At 38.6% G+C, this 19893-nt stretch overlaps 1 protein-coding gene across 1 annotated transcript in view; it reads left to right on the top strand.

Moving 5' to 3' along the window:
- Positions 1 to 19893, top strand: part of cad (carbamoyl-phosphate synthetase 2, aspartate transcarbamylase, and dihydroorotase) — a 121271-nt gene that overhangs the window by 57137 nt on the left and 44241 nt on the right. The window contains exons 9-19 of the mRNA XM_048597065.1: positions 4750 to 4904; positions 5240 to 5371; positions 6546 to 6779; positions 7075 to 7296; positions 7404 to 7592; positions 8807 to 8931; positions 10336 to 10469; positions 11742 to 11854; positions 13583 to 13827; positions 14404 to 14650; positions 15170 to 15268. Coding sequence (XP_048453022.1) covers positions 4750 to 4904; positions 5240 to 5371; positions 6546 to 6779; positions 7075 to 7296; positions 7404 to 7592; positions 8807 to 8931; positions 10336 to 10469; positions 11742 to 11854; positions 13583 to 13827; positions 14404 to 14650; positions 15170 to 15268 — 1895 coding nt within the window. The remainder of the gene's footprint in view (positions 1 to 4749; positions 4905 to 5239; positions 5372 to 6545; positions 6780 to 7074; positions 7297 to 7403; positions 7593 to 8806; positions 8932 to 10335; positions 10470 to 11741; positions 11855 to 13582; positions 13828 to 14403; positions 14651 to 15169; positions 15269 to 19893) is intronic.

A 19893-nucleotide genomic window follows, 5' to 3' on the forward strand; every position in this document is an offset into this window, starting at 1 on the left:
GCTAGGGCATTTTGAGCTCAAGAAAGAAGTGGTGTTGGGTGTCTTGAAGAGCGTTAAGGTGGATAAGTCCCTGAGGCCTCATGGTATCTACCCCAGGTTATTGAAAGAGGCAAGAGAGGAGATTGCTGGGGCTTTGACCAAGATCTTTTATCCTTGCTAGCCACTGGAGAGGTTCAAGAGGACTTGAGTAACTAATGTTGTTCCTCTGTTCAGGAAGGGAAATAGAGATAATCCAGGAAACTATAGACATGTGAGTCTCAGATCGATGGTTGGGAAGCTGTTGGAGAGAATTCTTAGGGATAGGATTTGCGCACATTTGGAAAAGCATGGCCTAATTAGGGAGAGTTAGCATGGTTTTGTGCAGGGCAGGTCATGTCTTACTAACTTGTATGAATTGTATGTGACCAATGAGGGTAGAGCAGTGGATGTTGTTTGCATGGATTTTAGTAATGCTTTTGACAAGTTCCCTCATGGTTGGCTCATCCATAAAATTAAGATGCACGGGATCTACAATGACTTGGATTCGGAACTGGCTTGTCCATAAAAGAGAGAGGGTAGTGGTGGAAGGGTGTTTTTCAGGCTGGAGGTCTGTGACTAGTGGTGTTCCACAGGAAGCTGTACTGGGACCTTTGCAGGTTGTGATATATATGTAAGTGACTTAGATGCAAATGTAGATGGGTGGGTTAGTAAGTTTGCAGATGATACAAAGATCAGTGGAATTGTGGATAGTGTAGAAAGTGGTCAAAGGATACAGTGGGATATAGATCAGTTGCAGATATGGGTGGAGAAATGGCAGATGGAGTTTAATCCAGGTAAGTGTGAGGTGCTGCACTTTGGGAGATCAAATGTTAAGGAAAGTTTGCAGTTAATGGCAGGACTCTGAACAGCATTGATCTACAGCAGCATCTTGGAGTTCAAGTCCATAGCTCCCTGAAGGTGGCCATGCATGTATATGGGGTGGTTAAAAAAGGCATATGGCATGCTTGCCTTTATTGGCCGGGAGATTGAGTACTGTAGGAGGGTTATTCCCGACCCGGGGCAAAGCCTCCGGAGGCAGGCAGGATTCCAGTAAGTGGAAGATGTTTATTCAAGCAGAAACCAGTTTATGCAGGGAGAGGGCCAAAGAATCTTCCTAGAATCTGGCTTCGGAAGATAGATTAATGACATACCCTCTGCTTTACAAAGAAATACCGCATTTTTATACATTTTGTGTTGTAGTAATCAAACGCAACATAATTCACAGTCCTTCCCCCTGCCCCCCTGTCCAAGCACCCAATCTTGTGGGACACCTAATCGATGATGGACACTTCTATGGACAGCCCCAGGTTCCTTTGACCTTATGGTATTAGCTAGACATTGTAATCTCTAGGCCTTGGGATCTTTCTATGCATCCTATTCATTCACATTCCAAAAGCTTAATTACTATAATCCTTTGGGTCTTTCTCAGGCTTGTTTATCTGTAAGGACAGATCAAATTCTATTACCCATTGTATTTTAGTCTTTTATCACATTCAGTTACTCCTTCTATTTTCCCACTGTCCCAATTACATAGTGTAAAAACAAAAAGTTAGTTAATTTTAACTAATTGCTTTTGGTTAACTTCTGTTATAAAGTTAATTGTAAGTGTAATATATAACTACTTCTACTGTCAGCATTTTATATTTTGTGGGTTGTGAGCAATCTGTCTTGTTCAGGGCATAAGAGAAGGCATCTTCTAAGGCTAGTTAACCTTCGCATCTAAGCTTAAATGCTTTTTAAGGTTTGTTTTATATTCTGGTTATGTATTGAAACCAACTTCTATGAATAGAGCATTTTTAGCTAAAAATTATTTAATATTACTGGTAGCTTCAAAGAGACAACTATCTGTCCTAAGGCATCCTTTTATCAGAACTGTTTTGGATGGGAATGTACAGCGTTTTTTTACTGACCTTCTAGCAGTTCTGTTCAAAGATACCATTGTATTTCATTGTGTGAGCAGGCTGCTTGGTTTTGCTTAGCTTCCGTCTGCCATCTTGTAAGCAGGCATGGTCCGCTTCGTGTGTTTAGGTACAAGTCACCTTATGTAACCAGGTACAACACATCCCTACAAGTACAAAAGTCAGGATGTCATGTTGCAGCTTTATAAGTCTTTGGTTAGGCCACACTTAGAATATTGCGTTCAGCTCTGGTCGCCACATTTCAAGAAGGATGTGAACGCTTTGGAGAGGGTGCAGAAGAAGTTTACCAGGATGGTGCCTGGATTAGAGGGTATGAGCTGTAAGGAGATGCTAGAAAAACTTGGGTTTTCTCTGGATTAGTGGAGGCTGAGGGGGAGACTTGATAGAAGTTTATAAAATTATGAGATGCATACATAGGGATGATGATCAGAAATTTTTTTCCCCAAGAGTTGAAATGCCTGACACATGGGGGCATGCATTTAAGGTGAGACGGGGAAAATTCAAAGTGGACGAGAGGGGCAGGTTTTTTTACACAGAGAGTGGTAGGAGTCTGGAATGCACTGCCAGGGGTGGTGGTGAAGGCAGGTATGATAGGGCATTTAAGAGACTTTTAGATAAGCACATGAGTATGCAAAGAATGGAGGGATATAGATCAAGGACAGGCAGAAGGAATTAGTTTAATTTGGCATCATCTTCGGCACAATGTTCTTGTTCTTGTGCTGTACATTTCTATGTTCTTTGTACTGTGACATCATTTTGGTTGCGAAGTACCTAAAATATCTAAATGGCTGATATATTCATAATCTATACTTTCTTTTTCTCTGCATTTTGAAAGATTATGTTTAAGGTGTCATGTAAAAAGCCCTAAATGCAATGTTTTAAATCAGTTACTCATGACAAATGGCCATCTGAAGCAGTTGATTTTCTACTACTAAATTCTGTTTTGACCTTTCTGGAGTTCGTTGAGGTGTTTAAAGATTTGAATTTCGGTACATTTTTTAAGTCTTGTTCAAAATAGATTTTGCTTATTTGAAGGTAGACTAACAGGAGGCTGGAAGAACACCAGCAGGCCAGACAGCATCAAGAGAAAAGGAGCAGTCAACATTTCGGGTATTACCCTTCTTCAGGATTGGATGTGGGGGTAGGGGGAGCTGCAGATAAAGTTGCGGGGGAGAAGGGATGGAGGCAGAATGGTGGTGATAGGTGGACACAGGTACGACCTGGTTGGTCAATGGGAGTGATGAATCCAGTTGGTGGCTGGAAGGGAGGAGATGGGGCTGGAAGGGGAGGCAGGGGATGGGTGGTAAGGTTATTTGAAATTGGAGAACTCACAATGTTAAGTCCTCGGGGCTGTAGGATGCTCAGGCAGCGATAAGGTGGTGTTCTTCAAATTTGCATTCCAAGTCACTGCGACACTGGAGGAGGCCAAGCACAGATATGTCAGGTGAGTGGGACGGAGATTTGAAGTAGGTGGTGACCGGGAGGTTTGGTTGGCTGTTACGGGCCAGGTGGAGATGCTTGGCAAAACAGTCACCTAATCTACATTTGGTCTCGCCAATGTACAGAAGACCACATTGGGAGCACCGGATACAGTAGACTGGATTGAAGGAGATGCAGATGAAGTTCTGTCTCACTTGGAAGGGCTGTCTGGGGCCTTGAATGGAAGTAAGGGAGGTGATGTGTGGGTAGGTGTTACATCTTTGACGGTTACAGGGGAAAGTACTGGGTGGGTTGGAGTGCTTGGTGGAGAGTGTGATGTGAACTAAAGAGTGGCAAAGGGAATGGTCCTTGCGGAAGGCAGAGAGGGATGGGGAGTGGAAGATGTTCCGGTTGGTGGGGTCTATTTGGAGTTGGCGGAAGTGTTTTGAGGACAGGTCTGAAGAAGGGTAATACCCAAAACATTGACTACTCCTTTCTTCCAGATGCTGCCTGGCCTGCTGTGTTCTTCCAGCCTCCTGTTTGTCTACTTAGATTCCAGCATCTGCAGTTTTTTTTCTCTAATTTTTGCTTATTTAAAGTTTGACTTTTTTCCTATCTAAAAAAGAAAAGTAGCAAGATGTAAATTCATACATCTTTTGATTTCTGGTTTTATCAGAATAAATGTGTCCAGTTCACACACGCTGTTGCATTAAGGGAAATTGTAGCATTTTGTTCCTCCTTGTCACTGAGTTGTTGGCAATTCTTTTTGCTGCGTGCTTAATAAAATTTAGTGTTATTTATGTAAAATAAGTTGTGATTATCATTGTGAATTCCTCATCAATTGCAGTCTGTGCAGTTAAAATTGCGAGATGGTTATTATAATCCAGCCTCATTGTTTTTGATAGGTTTAAATGTGAATACACACTTTTAAGAATTCTGCTGTGGTTTCTTGTTTTAAAAAAAACCCAAGTAGCACTTGTATTGGAACAGGAAAATTGTACTGCGATCATAATGTGATTACTGCAACACTTGGTTTAATGTGTGCAATTGGTAATTGCCTTTAATTACCACGTCAATTCATCAGATCATAAAATATGTTATTGGATATGTTTCATCCATTTTAATACTGATGCATGTTTAGGAAAAATGATGATTTAGCACTCTGCAGACTATACATAATCAGTCATTAACTTTTATGTGAATCAACACCACCTTTAAAAAAAAAGTATGTATACTGCTCATTAATTGAACACGTTCAACTGCATCTCTGCCCCTTTCTGAAACAGAGACTGATTGTAGCTTTAAGATTTTTCTTTTTTTCAAACACGGATGATTGCATAAAGTGGCTGTTAAATGCAATGATGATACATATTAAAATTGTCTTGTTCTTTAGTTAAGGAACGGATGATTTCTTATTATTCCTACAAAAATGGAACTGACCAGTGTAAAATCCCGTCCGGAAGAATACAGCCTCGCAAAGTCCTCATTCTTGGATCGGGTGGATTGTCTATTGGTCAAGCTGGGGAGTTCGATTATTCTGGTTCTCAGGTGAGTTGAAAAATATATCAAGAACAATTTGTTAGTGATACATTTTGAACGTGACGTGCATCCATCTGGGAAAAAAGTCAAGACAACAGTAAATGTCACTAGTTTGTTGACTTTGTGTTTGCAAGTTAAAGGTTTAGGTTGTCTTCAAGGATTCATGAAATATTTCTGGGAGTCGGACACTTTACTATAGATTAGTTTGTGATTTGAACTTTGTTATGCCACTTTATTTGTCTTTCTGGTTTAGATTTGATTAACATTGTCTTGTCTCAAAATAATTGTTTAGATTTCAGTGCTTGTGTTTTGATCATCTTACCTAAACGGTGGTTCTGTTTCAGGCTATTAAAGCTCTGAAAGAGGAGAATGTTCAGTCAGTGCTTATTAATCCAAATATTGCAACAGTACAGACATCTAAAGGACTTGCAGACAAAGTCTACTTTCTGCCTATTACTCCGGAATATGTGGCACAGGTATAGCCGCTTTCACTGCTAATATACAAATTCCTATTTTGTACCTATTTCTATTGTGAGTGCCTCAGCAAAGTAACCTGCCACTAATCATGATCATTGCAAAAGTAAGTTAAAGTTTATTTCTGGCTAACTCCTGAGACTTTTGATTCATGTCAACAATGCATATCAGAGAGTTTGTTGTCATTTTAATCAATTTTGGCTTTAGTTCACTGTTTTATGGCTGCCTATTTTAACTCCTGCATCTGTATCACATTTGATAACATTATACCTGAAGTTTATCTGGGGTAGTGAGCCATGCCAAATAGGGAGATCCTAAGTTTGCAAGGCCTTGGCTAATCTTATCTCGAATAATAAATAGAACTCATGCATGTGGCCTTAATGACTCTATCCGAGGAGAGAAGAAAGTCTGGTACAACTTGCGTTTTTCCCAGCAACCCTCTCAACCTTTAGTGATGAGGTATGACAGCCTTTGGGGAGCGCGTGAAGTTCTTGGTTGATAGTTTTAAGTTTCCCACCGTAAATGGAACTGTTCTGGTAAGGAGTTGTTGGCTTCAGGATGGGAGGAGATGGAGGGAAGAAGTGCACAATTTAAAAAAATAATATTAACTCTATTTTCGATATGGCCAGTTGATCTTGCTTACAATTTGTAAACATAATGTTAGAAATTGGAGAGAAAGAACTTGTCTTTTTAATGTCCATATCAGATCTAAAAACAGTGAGTTTCTCATGAAGTACAGTCACGACTTTTGTAAGGACAACCAATGTTTGCATAAAATGGTCCTCTGATTAACAACAAGAAGAATGACTGACTGTTTATTTTCCCTTTGCCAGTGTTCATTGAAGTCAACATATTAATTTAAGACCTTCTCTGCCGCCTTAACTAAAGGCATGGGATCGTTTACATATGCGTGAATGAGAAGATATAGTCTTGATTTCATGTATCCAAAAGACTGTCTGTGGAGTGCTACCTTATTACTTACTGCTGTGTCAGCTGAGTTTTCATGCACGAGTGCTAACCCACAGAGTTGTCAGAGGAAAGAAGTTACCACAAAGAAAAATCACAGAATAGCAGCTTATACAGTGTAACTGCAGTCAAGATGTTTGCATATGTAACTAAGACTTGAGTTCCATGCATTATATGTAAATACAGAGACATAATATTTTGGATTTTCAGGTTATTATGAATGAACGACCAGATGGAATCCTCCTGACATTTGGTGGACAGACTGCATTAAATTGTGGAGTGGAGCTTCAGAAAAGAGGAGTGTTAGAAAAATACAATGTCAGAGTTTTGGGCACTCCAGTTTCTTCTATTGAGATGACAGAAGATCGCAAAATATTTGTGGAGAAAATGGCACAAATTAATGAATATGTTGTACCCAGTGAAGCTGCATTCTCTTTAGATCAGGTAAAAATCCTGATTTTTCTTTAAAGCCCTGTCTCAATTATTGCATACTATTTGTAGTGAACCGGAATGTTCCTCAACATTGCAGCAACAGTTGTAAGCGAATCCCATAAAGTAGGCAGTAGTGTGACTCATATAGTTTGTGAATTAAACACATTTTGTCAATCTTTTAGCATTTATGTTTGCAAGCTAAATGTACTGTCATTTGGTCTGTATAATAACTTTTTTGCACATTTGTGTTGTTGGACATCTGAGTCAAATTTCACCTAAAATAATTAACCCCTCTTCAATTTATTAGGCTATAAGTGCAGCAGAACGCCTGGGTTATCCAGTTCTGGTACGGGCTGCCTTTGCTTTGGGTGGCCTGGGCTCAGGATTTGCTCAGAACAAAGAGGAGTTGGTGACCTTAGTGACGCAAGCATTTGCACATACATCTCAAATTCTGATCGATAAGTCTTTGAAAGGCTGGAAGGAAATAGAATATGAAGTTGTCAGAGATGCCTATGATAATTGTATCACAGTAAGTATAGAGAATCTGATACTGATGAAGCCTCTGTCAATTAGTGGTTATCTTGGTTTTTGCTTTCACTGCAAGAGTTACTAAGTGTGTGTTATTTACATCTATAGGTTTGCAATATGGAAAATGTTGATCCATTAGGAATCCACACAGGGGAATCAATAGTTGTTGCACCAAGCCAAACTCTAAATGATAAAGAATATAATATGCTAAGAACTACGGCAATCAAAGTGATACGGCACTTGGGTGTTGTGGGAGAATGTAATATTCAGTATGCCCTGAACCCTGAATCTGAACAGGTATGTGCTGCTTGATCCTCCTGGTTCTCTTAATTATCTGCTGTAATTAAACTTAATGAAATTTGTCTCTGCTATTTTATCATGTAACTAGAATTTCCTTTCCAGTAGCTTTACACTTTAATATATTCATATTCAGACCACAAAGTTTATTGATTGGAAGTGACCAGTGAACTTTCTGTACATTTTAACAGTTTCAATAAAAATGACAATGACAGCCGGAAAGCAGATATAATTCAGTGGGTCATAATTTGAAAACAGTATTTTTATGCAACAATTCTGCATCTAACAGTACAGATTATGTAAATATACCTGAAAGCAGAGCAGTGCAGTAGATTTGGAAGCATCTTGGGGTTTAATGGCTATTTACCTCCTTTTACAACATTCTTGCTGATAGTAACATTGTATTATAAAAAACAGTTTTAAATCCGTTGACGGTCACAAAAAGTCAGGCTTTTATATCATCCCACCCTGTCCGTATTCTACGGTGGCCATTTTAACTATGCTTAGGTATTAAGATATAAATTACTTCCCTCTGGAAAATAAAGAACTTGCACATAGATGCAATTATATAGAACGTATGTTTGATAGTTAAAATGTTTTGAGATTTTATTTGTTACTTGAACAAAAATTATTTAATTTCAAATTGTAATTCATCTGTATTTGATAAATGATACATCAGTAAGTAGGAATTACCCAAATTTCAATTCATTTTGAAATCCTAAAGGTGTTATGTGGCTTACTTGCTTGGTCAATTTTTTTTTTCATTGTTCATGAGATGTGGACATCAATGGCAAAGCCAGTATTTGTTGCCCATCCCCAAATGTCACTGAACTGAGTAGATTGCTAGACCATTTCAATTAAGAATCAATCACATTGCATTGGGTTTGGAGTCCCTTGGAGCAGATCAGGTAAGGATGGCAGATTTCCTTCCCTAAAAGATGTTAGTGAACCAGATGGGTTTTTCTGACAATTACTAGCTTTGTGATAGTTTCACGATTACTGAGGCAAGCCTTTAATTCCAGATTTTAATAATTGAATTTTAAATTGTGGTTTTAGATTGTTAGACCAGTGGCATTACCACTGTACCACTGCCACTGCCGAATTTCTGAATATGTTTGCTAACTTGGCTTCCATTTTCATCTTTAAAAGTATTTCATTGTAGTAGTACTTGAGCATCATTTTCTCATCACTTTCATATCACTTTTGTTTTCTAGTATTTTATCATTGAAGTGAATGCTCGTCTCTCCAGAAGTTCAGCTTTGGCCAGTAAAGCAACCGGTTATCCATTGGCTTATGTTGCAGCCAAACTAGCCTTGGGTATCTCCTTGCCTGTCCTAAGGTAATTCTTGCTTTACAACTAAAGTAAGTGTCTTGTGCAAGAATATATTGATGCTTTTGGGCTGCAGGAGAACGTTGGCCTCCATCTCTATGTGGATCTTGTCAGACGGACTAAAAGAGATCTATTCCTTCAAAAGTAAAATATAAACTGCAAATGTTATAAGCACTCTGTAGGTTAGGAAGCATCTGTGCACAAAGGAACACTTCATTGTTTCAATCGGAGACATTTTGATAGTTGTAACTTCCAGCAGTTGAATATTGCCCATACAAAGTTTATATTTCAAGTGGCCTGTAGTACACAATAATATAACAATTTAGCATAGTAAATTGATCTAAATTTCTGCAATTTTATTGGAGACGTCATGGTTGAAGCCTCCTGTGTGTTAATTATTATGAAATTGTGAACTAATTTGTCGGCCAAATGTTATGGCTCAGGTTTGGAGGACCGAAGGGCCTGTTCCTATGTTGTATTGTACTTTGCTCTAATTAGTTAAGAATTGGTTTATTTTTGTTGCCGCAAATGTACAAAAGAAATCATAACCTTGATCATATTTCAAATGCAAACTATTTTTTATTATGTTATTATATTTTTTATTATCAGTCAAAGGTAATTTGGTATATTGCTAATTGCAAGTTAATATTTCAAAATTAGCACAGAGCAAGATATTGAACTCTTCTTCCACCACCCTCACCCTGACCCTATTTCTTTGATCAGAAATCCCTCTCAACACCTACAGCAGACCTTTTCTTGCCATCTGGCCTCTGCTAAGATTTTTTGTCATAGGAATTATTGATGTGACATCAACTGTCTCTATTTCACCAATTTGCTGAGTTGCTCTAACCTACCTACCTCCAAACCTGAAGCTTTTGTTTCCAATCTGCTCTGTTGATGCGAGGTTGTTTTTGTTATTTGGCTAACGACCCTCTGCCCTATAAAAGCTAAGTTCCAGTTTTCTGACACATGCTCCTAACCCCCTTAACGCACATCATTGAAAATAAAAAGTTTTTTTTCAGATTTTCATACTCTTGCTACACAATTTTTCTAACTTTCTGTTCCCCAAATACCCCACAGTCCACCTCTAACTCGTTACCAAGATTCACAGACAGGACTGCCTGAAAGTTTGTCCACCAGGCTATGTAACAATTGTTATTTTGAATATCATCCAAGACCTATGAGTGGTGATATATCTTTCCTGCCTGGAATGCAGGAACGGACATCAAGTATGTTGTGATATTGCAACATTCTTCCTTCAGGTCTTTTAGTGGAAATTGCAACTCTTTGCCTTGTCCTTATTATTTCTGCTCTCTTTCTGCATTAAAGAAAGCAAACATTAAAAAGCCACAAGACCTGCATGAAAGTAGTTAGTTTAACTTGCTGATTTTTGTTTTTGTATATTTAATGCAGAAATTCTGTAACAAATTCAACAACTGCAAACTTTGAGCCCAGTCTGGATTACTGTGTTGTGAAGATACCCCGTTGGGACCTGAGCAAGTTCTTGCGTGTAAGCACCAAAATTGGAAGTTCTATGAAGAGTGTTGGTAAGTATGGTTTATAGCCAAACCTGCAGTACAACGTTGCCAGATAATTAAAATTGGTTGTTTTGACACTTGTATGCTGACTGTGTGTTTCTCACGTTCGTAAAGAGTTTGCTTTGACCATCAGTATCAGGAAGTCAGATACCATGGTCCTTCTACCAAGTTCTCAGTCAAACTACTATTTTGTTCGGATGTATCATTTATCTTGTCACAAAATTGTAAACTTGTACCCATTATTAAACAATTTCAATATTTGATCTGAGAATACTAAAGTCCAGAAATGATTCCTGTGAAAGTATCTTTCTTCTAATTTTAATTAATTTATGGATTGTCATTTGATAGCTAGTTTCCAAATCAAGTCAGCTATCTTAATACTCTTTAGGATTGGGTACAGAACTTAACTTGGTATTCCAGCCCATCTTCACACATTTGAAGGGGCAGAACAGTGGCTCAGTGGTTAGCACTACTGCCTGACAGCGCCACGCACCTGGGTTTGATTCCACCCTCAGGCGACCTGTGCAAACTCCACACAGACATGTCTGCATGGGTTTCCTCCCAGGTGCTCCGGTTTCCTCACAGTTCAGAGCGCAGGTTAGGTGGCTTGGCCATGCTAAATTGCCCATGGTGTCCAGGGATGTGCAAGCTAGGTGGATTAGCCTTGGAAAATGCAGGGTTATGGGAATAGAGTAGAGGGTTAGGTCTGGATGGGATGTTCTTCGGGATTGGGGGGAGTGTGGTGTGATATTGGTGGGCTAAGTTCTCTATTGTGAAACTGACTGCAAGAAAGTTGCTCTTTTGGCTGGCCATTTGTATTGAGATTCCAAGTAATGGTTTGTTGCAAAGCCAGTGTTTGAAACGCTTACAGTGAGATTTCAGCGTCTGTTTAATTTTCACTCCATTCTGAACCTTGAGCTTTACTGAGCCATGGTCACCGAGTCTCCCTGGGTGGGAGAGTAGAAATCTGTGGCAAAATTCATGTGAGCAACTCGGAAACAATGAGGCCTGGAACTAGGCTGAGCTCTTGCCCTGAGCAACATATATGGGTGGGCCATGTGTCGTAAGTATGTCATTATTTACATGAATGTGCATAAGTATTTCCCCAAGTTAATTGTAAAAGTTTGAGTTTTATTAATAATGTACAATCCATTCATCATGTGAAGCATGATAATGAAAAGCAAAATGTGGGCATATAGTTTACATCAGCCAGCATCAATTGATGGTTGTGTCCCCTTCATCAGAACTATGTATTAATTTTATATAATCTGTCTCAAAAAGGAGAAGTCATGGCTATTGGTCGTAATTTTGAAGAAGCGTTTCAGAAAGCGCTGAGAATGGTAGATGAAAATTGCATTGGATTTGATCATACCTTGAAGCTGGCTACTGATGAGGTATGTTGGGGATTATTTCACCTCTGTTACATTAATAGCACAAAGGTTTAGCATCTTCCAGAAAATAAATCCTAATAATTGTAGAGACTTACATTGTGTGCTTTCATCCTACACAGGGATAGCAGTCGAAAGAAATAGCATATTGCTATATAAATCATTCAAAAAATATTTTTCAAGCTTCTGGTAGTTTCTGACTCCTATTTAGTCTTTAATTTGTATCATCAAACCAGAAAATGAAAACTTTTTTTTTGTATATTAATGATATTGAAGTTACTAACGAAGTCAAGGAGCTGTGTGGGAAAATGTTGTTTCTCATGGAGATTCAGAGAGCTGAAAAGCCTGAGATTTCTTGAGCGGTAGACAAAACATCACTTGTTGGAGTTGTCAACCATTGCATATCATCTCGCCATTGCAGTTGGTTGTGTTTTACAGATAGAATCATGTGCTTTTGTTTTTGTTTTCTTCCCAAGTTGGACTTTAGTGAAGTTTTTCTGCCATCTGTGAAGATGGGCGTACTGCTATAAATTTTCTACTCGTACTTACAGTTGACTTGGTATAGTGTAATAGTTGTAGGTAATCTGATGCATTTACTGTAATAACATTACACTTGCAGAATAAATGTTAAATTGATTTAATTCTTTTTTAATCTTGATGAAATTGCATAATTTCCTGATTTAGTTGTCCCTGTCAATTGTGACATTGTTTCCTTTTTAAATCCAATCATTTAATTGGCTTCCTTGAATATTGCAACACACATAATTGGGGGGAAAATAATTTTGTGTTCTGAGTTCTGATCTCTTTGGAACAATAGCAACTTTTCTCAGATGTTCTGATACATAACCTGAAGTGGTCACCATCAAAGTAAAGTTGGCTACCTGGAATCTAACACTGCTGTTCCAATGCGCTTAAATAACCAGTACAGAACGCTGCGCTCAAGTTAGGTATCACTGCACACTTATGTGGAAGTGAACTTTCACCAGCTAGTGTAACTTTTGAGGCCAGCATTAAACATCCATCTCCAGTTAGCACTGGGAAATGTTTCCCCGTTGTCTTGGGCAATGCTATGTCTGTGTTAAGTAAATAAAGACAGCCCAATGGGGAGGCGATAGCCTAGTGGTATTATCGCTGGACTGTTAACCCAGAGATCCAGATAATGTTCTGGGGTCCTGGGTTCAAGTCCTGCCACTGCAAATGGTGGAATTTTCCAAAATTATCTGGAATTAAGAGTCTGATGATGACTGTGAATCTATTGTCGATTGTTGGAAAAACCCATCACTAATGTCTTTTAGGGAAGGAAACTACCATCCTCACCTGGTCTGGCCTACATGTGACTCCAGACCCACAGCAACATGGTTGATTCTTAACTGCCCTCTTAAATGCTGCCTAGCCAGTGACGCCCTCATCCTGTGAATGAATAAAGAAGAAAAACTACATTGTCATCTTGTTTCTTTCCAGAATACTGATTGCAAAAGTCTGATTACATTGTAATGGAAGCCATAAGAGCTAATATTACTATTCCTGATGGCAGGCCAATGGCTGATTGTGCCAGTTTTTGCTTTGTGTGTTGTACTGTGCTAACTCAGACACAGTTTCACATTCTCTTACCGGTTTAATATTAGTATTTGTCTGGAAGGTCCAGCTTTCGAATATTTTTCTTGCAGATTCCTTCTAATCTCAATTTTAAATAAACTGCTTGATAATTTACTACCTTATTGAATTACGTTTTAGGAACTTAAAACTCCGACGGATAAGAGAATCTTTGTCCTTGCTGCGGCCTTGAGGGCAGGCTATGAAATCGAACGTCTGTATGAGTTGACCAGAATTGACAAGTGGTTTCTTCACAAAATGAAAAACATTGTTGAATATTCAATGAAGCTTGAGATGTACACAAAGGATGAAATGCCTTGTCATGATCTCCTGCAAGCTAAGCGTCTTGGTTTCTCTGATAAACAGATTGCAATGGCGATACAGAGGTAAACCAGTGGGACAATTCACGGTGACTGTATAGTGCAAATTGTTTTCCAAAACAAATGGTCTAAAAGCAATCAAATTTGATTAAGATGTTAACCATCTCGATTTGATTTTTCATTTCTGCACAACTATAATATTACAGGACTGTCAGCATGTTCCTGGGCACCACCTCCAGTTCCTAATATTTTGGTATATTTTATCTCTGATCCTTTAGAAAATCAAGGCAAATTAGCACAGGCTCATTTGAAAAATAAGCAGTTTTTGATTATTGAGTTTACTGTTTAAGTTTGTGCTTACAGATTGATTTTTCACTAATGTGTACTTTTGTTATGGCCTGCACCATATTTGATCAATAGATGTCTAGATTTGGACTGAAAAGCTATAAATGAGATTATACATTGTGATTTGGACATTTGACTTTGTTGCCCTGCTCAGTTAGCTGGTGAGAGTGAGGGGAAAGATTTGGAGAAGTTGAAAAATTCTAAACATATCCCCCTTGCTTTCTGGATAGGTACATGTTCAATTTCTTTGTATTCAAGGCTGATGACCTACAAATTGCTTTGATTGTTTTTCCTTAGTACTGAACTTGCAGTGAGGCGATTGAGACAGGAGTGGAACATCCTTCCTGTGGTGAAACAGATTGATACAGTAGCAGCTGAATGGCCAGCTCAAACCAACTATCTTTATTTGACGTATAATGGTGAAGGACACGATCTTGACTTTACCACGCCTCATGTGATGGTGATTGGTTCCGGTGTTTACAGAATAGGGAGCAGCGTGGAGTTTGATTGGTGTGCTGTTGGATGTATCCAACAATTACGCAAGGTTAGTCTTCAAAATTGCTTTCTTAGCATATTTAATATGATCTTTAAAGGAAAAGTTGTGGGTTGTGGCTTCAGTTCATACTCAGTAATCTGTCCAATAAATACAGTACTCATTGCCAAAAGCATGTACTCCAGCAGGCTCTGTAAAATCAACAAAGTTGGTAACTTTACACTACTGACCTCCAACAGAGTTGTTATTATGCAGATCAACGGGATAGATCAACTTTTCAAGCGCTGGTTTACACACTAAAATGAACATACCGGCAGGCCTGACTCCTGCCTGTTATCCACAGTTGACAAATTTTGGAAAATTTATGACCATAATAATATAAACATAATTGTGAATAAACAGCAAATTGATGACTCATAGCTTTGGTGATTTTTAAAGTTACATACAGTGCCTTCCCCAAATCAGTAGGTATAAATTCAACATTTGATTGACCAGAAGTGTAGCATGGTGTGCTTATGTTCTTGAAAGCTGAAATGCCTTTTAAACAAACTCATGTTTTATTTCATACAGATGGGCTACAAAACCATAATGGTGAATTATAATCCTGAAACTGTCAGTACAGATTATGATATGTGTGACAGGCTTTACTTCGATGAAATATCATTTGAGGTAAGTTGATTCTCCTGTAATTCTCTGCTTTTTTTTTAGAAAAGCAAAGAGAGAATTGTTTAGAAACTTAGAACCATATTTCATATTTCGAAGAGAATTCTTATTTAAATAAAAATGGAAAATTACTACAATTTGCTTTTTTCCAACAATTTTTATGCTAGGTTTCCTGAAGTTTCCATTCTTAAAGTTGTAACTTTTTTTTTGTAAAGCATGCATGGAAAAATATAAGGCTTTTAGTTCTACTTAGTCTATTTTTTTGATTGAAACTTAAAAAGAAGAGACCCCTTCAGTGAGATTTCATAGTAAGCATTTCAATTTCATGGCTGTGATGAGAGATATTCCTGGAATCGGGACTGAATTAGTTGATTTTATAATAAAAACTATTCCCATTTATTTAATTAAACACCACAGGATCCTTTATTTCAATATTCTTCAGGATAGAATTTCTCTCGAACATTGAGATGATACTCTGTGCTGTGTGAATTACATAGAACAGTGAATTCTTATTTAGGCCCCTTATTTCTGTTTTTCTACGCTGAACTGGGTGATCTTGGCTTGACACTTGTGGAGTTGTTGTTTTAGTGTGAAAAATTCAGGCTCCAATAATTATCGAATAATAAATGTCATCTGTAGACTACCAGCTAGTGGAAAAGATGTAGAAGAACAGATCTGCAGGGAAATTACAGAGATGCCAATATTATAGAGTAATTATAATGGGCGACTTCAGTTCCCCAAACATAGACTGGGATATTTGGAGTGTAAGAGGCAGAGAGGTGCAGCATTCCTGAACTGAGCTTCCTACGGCAGAGTATTTCAGATCCAACAAGAAAGAGTGTATTATTGGACTTGGAGCTTGGAAATGAGATGGGCCACGAGAATCAAGTGTCAGTTGGAAACATTTAGGACACAGCAATCATTGTATTACGATGTTCAGAATTATGGTGAGAATGACATGCAGCAGTCCACAGTGAAAAACACCAGTTGGTAGACCTGAAGACTTCACTGGAGGAAGAACCGATCTGGGTAAGATTGACTGGAACAAGAGATTGGTAGGAGAAACAGTAACTGAATAATAGGCTGTCTTCAAAGAAGAGATGGTTTAGGTATATTCTGTCAAATGAGAAAGGTGGAACCAACACATCCAGACCTTCCTGAATGATAAAGGAGATGGAATTTAAGATAAAGAAGAAAAACTATGCTTAAGCACAATGTCAATTTTATTTGCTTATATTCGAGGAATATCAAGGGTTCAGAGAGGAGGTGAAAAAAAAACAAAGAAAAGAAACAAAGATAACCAACAGAAAAGTTGTCCCAGAGTTTTCTATGACCATATAAATTGTAAAAGGGTCATATAAGGCAAAGTAGGTCTGATTAGGCACCGAAAAGGGATTTACCCTGGAGGCAGGGGCATGGCTGAAGTGTTAAATGAATACTTTGCATCTGTCTTTGCAAAAGAGAGAGATTCTGTGCAGGGGAGAGAACTCAGTCTCTAGAAGGGTTCAAATTTGATAGGGCAGATGTGTTGGATAGACTGTTGCTATTAAAATTGACAAGACACTGGCACCTGATGGATTTCGAAGGAAGTGTGTGTGGAAATTGCAGGGGTATTGGCCACAATCTTTCAGCCTTCCTTAGTCTCAGCGATATACTATAAGAGTGCAGAGTTGCAAACATGATAGTCTTGTTCAAGAAAGGTTGTAAAGATAAGCTTAACAATTACAGACTAGTCATTTTAACTTAAGTGGTGGGCAAACTTATAGAAACAATTATTCAGGATAAAATTAGTAGTTTCGTGGAAAATGATAGGTTGATTTGGAAGAATAAGCATGGATTTTCAAAGGGGAGATTATGTTATATAGTCATATGGCATGGAAACAGACCCTTCGGTCCAATTCGTCCAGGCCAACCAGGTATCCTAAACTGAACTAATCCTATTTACCTGTGTTTGGTTCATATTCCTCGGAGCCTTTGCTACTGTTGTACTGGCCCAAATGTCTTTTAAATGTACCTGCCTCTACTACTTCGTCTGGCAGCTTATTCCATACATGTATTACCCTCTTTGAGTCCATTTTTCCCTCTTACTTTAAATCTCTAGTTTTGGACTCCTCAACCTTTGGAAAAACACTTTGGCCATTCGCTCTATCCGTACCCCTCATGATTCTCTAAACCTCAAAGGTCACCCCTCAGTCTCCGACACTCCAGAGGAAAAAGTTCCAGCCAATCCAGACTCTCCTTATAACTCAAATCCTCTAGCCTGGCAACATCCTTGTAAATTTTTTCTATACCATTTTAGTTTACCGTCACCCCTCCTAATAGCAATGCAACCAGAATTGTACACGGTATTCTAAAGGTGGCCTCATCGATGTCTTGTCCAGCCACAATATGACGTCCCAACTCCTTTCCTTGATGCTCTGACCAATGAAGGCAAGCATGCCAAGCACTGCCTTCACCATCCTGTCTACCTGCAACACCATTTTCAAGGAACTATGAACCTGCTTCCCCTAGGTCTCTCTGTTCAACAACAGTCCCCAAGGCCCTACCGTTAATTGTGTAAGCCCTGCCCTGGTTTGCTTTACCAAAGTAGAACACATTGCATTTATATAAATTAAACTCCATCTGCCTGTTGGTCCTTCTGATCAACATCTCGCTGTACTCTTGGATAACCTCCTTCATAATCCACTGTACCACCAATTTTGGTGTCATCTGCCGACTTACTAACTATACTTCCTATATTCTTATTCATATAAATGATAAACAACAGTGGACCAATCATCTTACATGAATTTTTTATGAAGAAGTAGCAGAATGATTTGAAGAAGGGATGCTTTGATGCAGTGTACATGGGCTTTCAGAAGATATTTGATACAATGCCATACAACAGATGTAAGGAAAGTTCTAGGTCATGGAATAAAAGACTTGGTAGCAATGTGGATGCAAAATGGTCTGAGTGATGGGAAACAGATAGTAATGATCAATGGAGATAGGAACTGTCAATGCTGGAGAATCTGAAATAACAAGATGGAGAGCTGGATGAACACAGCAGGCCAGGCAGCATCAGAGGAGCAGGAAAGCTGACATTTTGGGTCTGGACTCTTCTTCAGAAAATTCTTCAGAAATGATCAATGGATATTTTTAGGGCTGGAAGTTTTGTGGAGGAGTTCCCCAGGAGTTTATATTGGAACCCTTGCTTTCCCTTGTATATTAATGATTTTGATTTTAGTATGCCTAAGGCAATTTCAAAGTTTACAAAGGACACACAACCTGGGAAAAATTGAGGGAGGACTGTGTAGAATTCCAGAATGACATTAACAAGTTGGTGGAGTGTGTGGATATGCGGCAGATAAGTTTCATTGTAGACAAGTGAGAGGTGATGCATTTTGGTAGGAAGAACATTGATACACAATACAAAATAAGGGGTACAATTCTAAGGGCCAGTGTAGGGGCAGAGGGGCCTGAGTGTACATGTACACAGATCATTGATAGTGGCTGGACAGGTAGAGAGACCAGTAAGTAAAGCATACACTTTTTTTTTTTTTCTCTGCTTTATCAATAGGGGCATAGAGTACAAGTGAAGGAGGTGATGTTGAACTTGTATAAGACACTGGTTAGACCTCAGCTGGATCAATCATGAAGCAGATCTTGCACTAAACCTTCCTTTTTCTCTTTGATTTCCTGTAGTTGTAGCTTTCCAATTGTTCTGGACTTTTGTTTTTGTTTTGAATCTGTGTTGCCAATTTGACTGTTTTCCCAAAGTATGCTGAGGGAGGTCATCAGATTTCTTGTTTGTCAACTGTACCCCCCCCCCAATAGACAGGATTGTACTCTCTCTGGGTTCTGAGGAAGGGTCACTGGACCTGGTTAACTCATTTTTTTTTTTTTCTTCACTGATGCTGCCAGACCTGCTGAGCATTTCCAGCAACTTCTGCTTTTGTTCCTGATTTACAGCGTCCACAGTTCTTTCAGTTTTCACCAGATTCCTTTCTCTCAATCTTAGGATTGACTGACGCAGTCTCATATGATTTTGCGTATACCTTGAAATCAAATTGAACCCAGAGGCAAATTTGTTACTCCCTAACCTTGTTGGTCACTTGTCAGTTATTAGCCATCTGACTAAGGTGGATTTTTAGCCTTCCTAGGAAGTTAGCATGTGTCTGACACTTAATCCAGTTGATATGATGAGTTATAAGGCTGATGTAAAATGCTGGAAAATCTAAATTATCCTGCCATAAGTTAAAAATGTGCTATATCCAATCAGTTTGTGATTATTACCAGCTGTAGGTGCATGTGCAATTGTTTGTGTAGCTGTGAATGAATTAAAGATGATATCAGATCTTTAATCTTTTATATCTGGCCAGTTACCTTGTCAAGCAGCTGCAATGCGAAACTGATTTTTAAAAAAATCAACGGTACATCTTCTGTATCTAATTTTAAGTGGAGCAGGGGTCTTGCAATGTGCTGCTGTTGTACTAGATTTCCTGTCATCAGGTACTTAGCCCGTTATTTGATTTTGGCAATAGACTGATCAGCTAAGTTAGAGAGGAAAAGAGAACATTTAGGAAATGTTAATTTTGTGATCAGAGATAAAAGTGCACTTCAGACTGAAAGAGCATTGAAAACATCTTTGA

This window comes from Rhincodon typus, chromosome 5 (assembly GCF_021869965.1).
Source record: "Rhincodon typus isolate 14 chromosome 5, sRhiTyp1.1, whole genome shotgun sequence".
NCBI lineage: Eukaryota > Metazoa > Chordata > Chondrichthyes > Orectolobiformes > Rhincodontidae > Rhincodon > Rhincodon typus.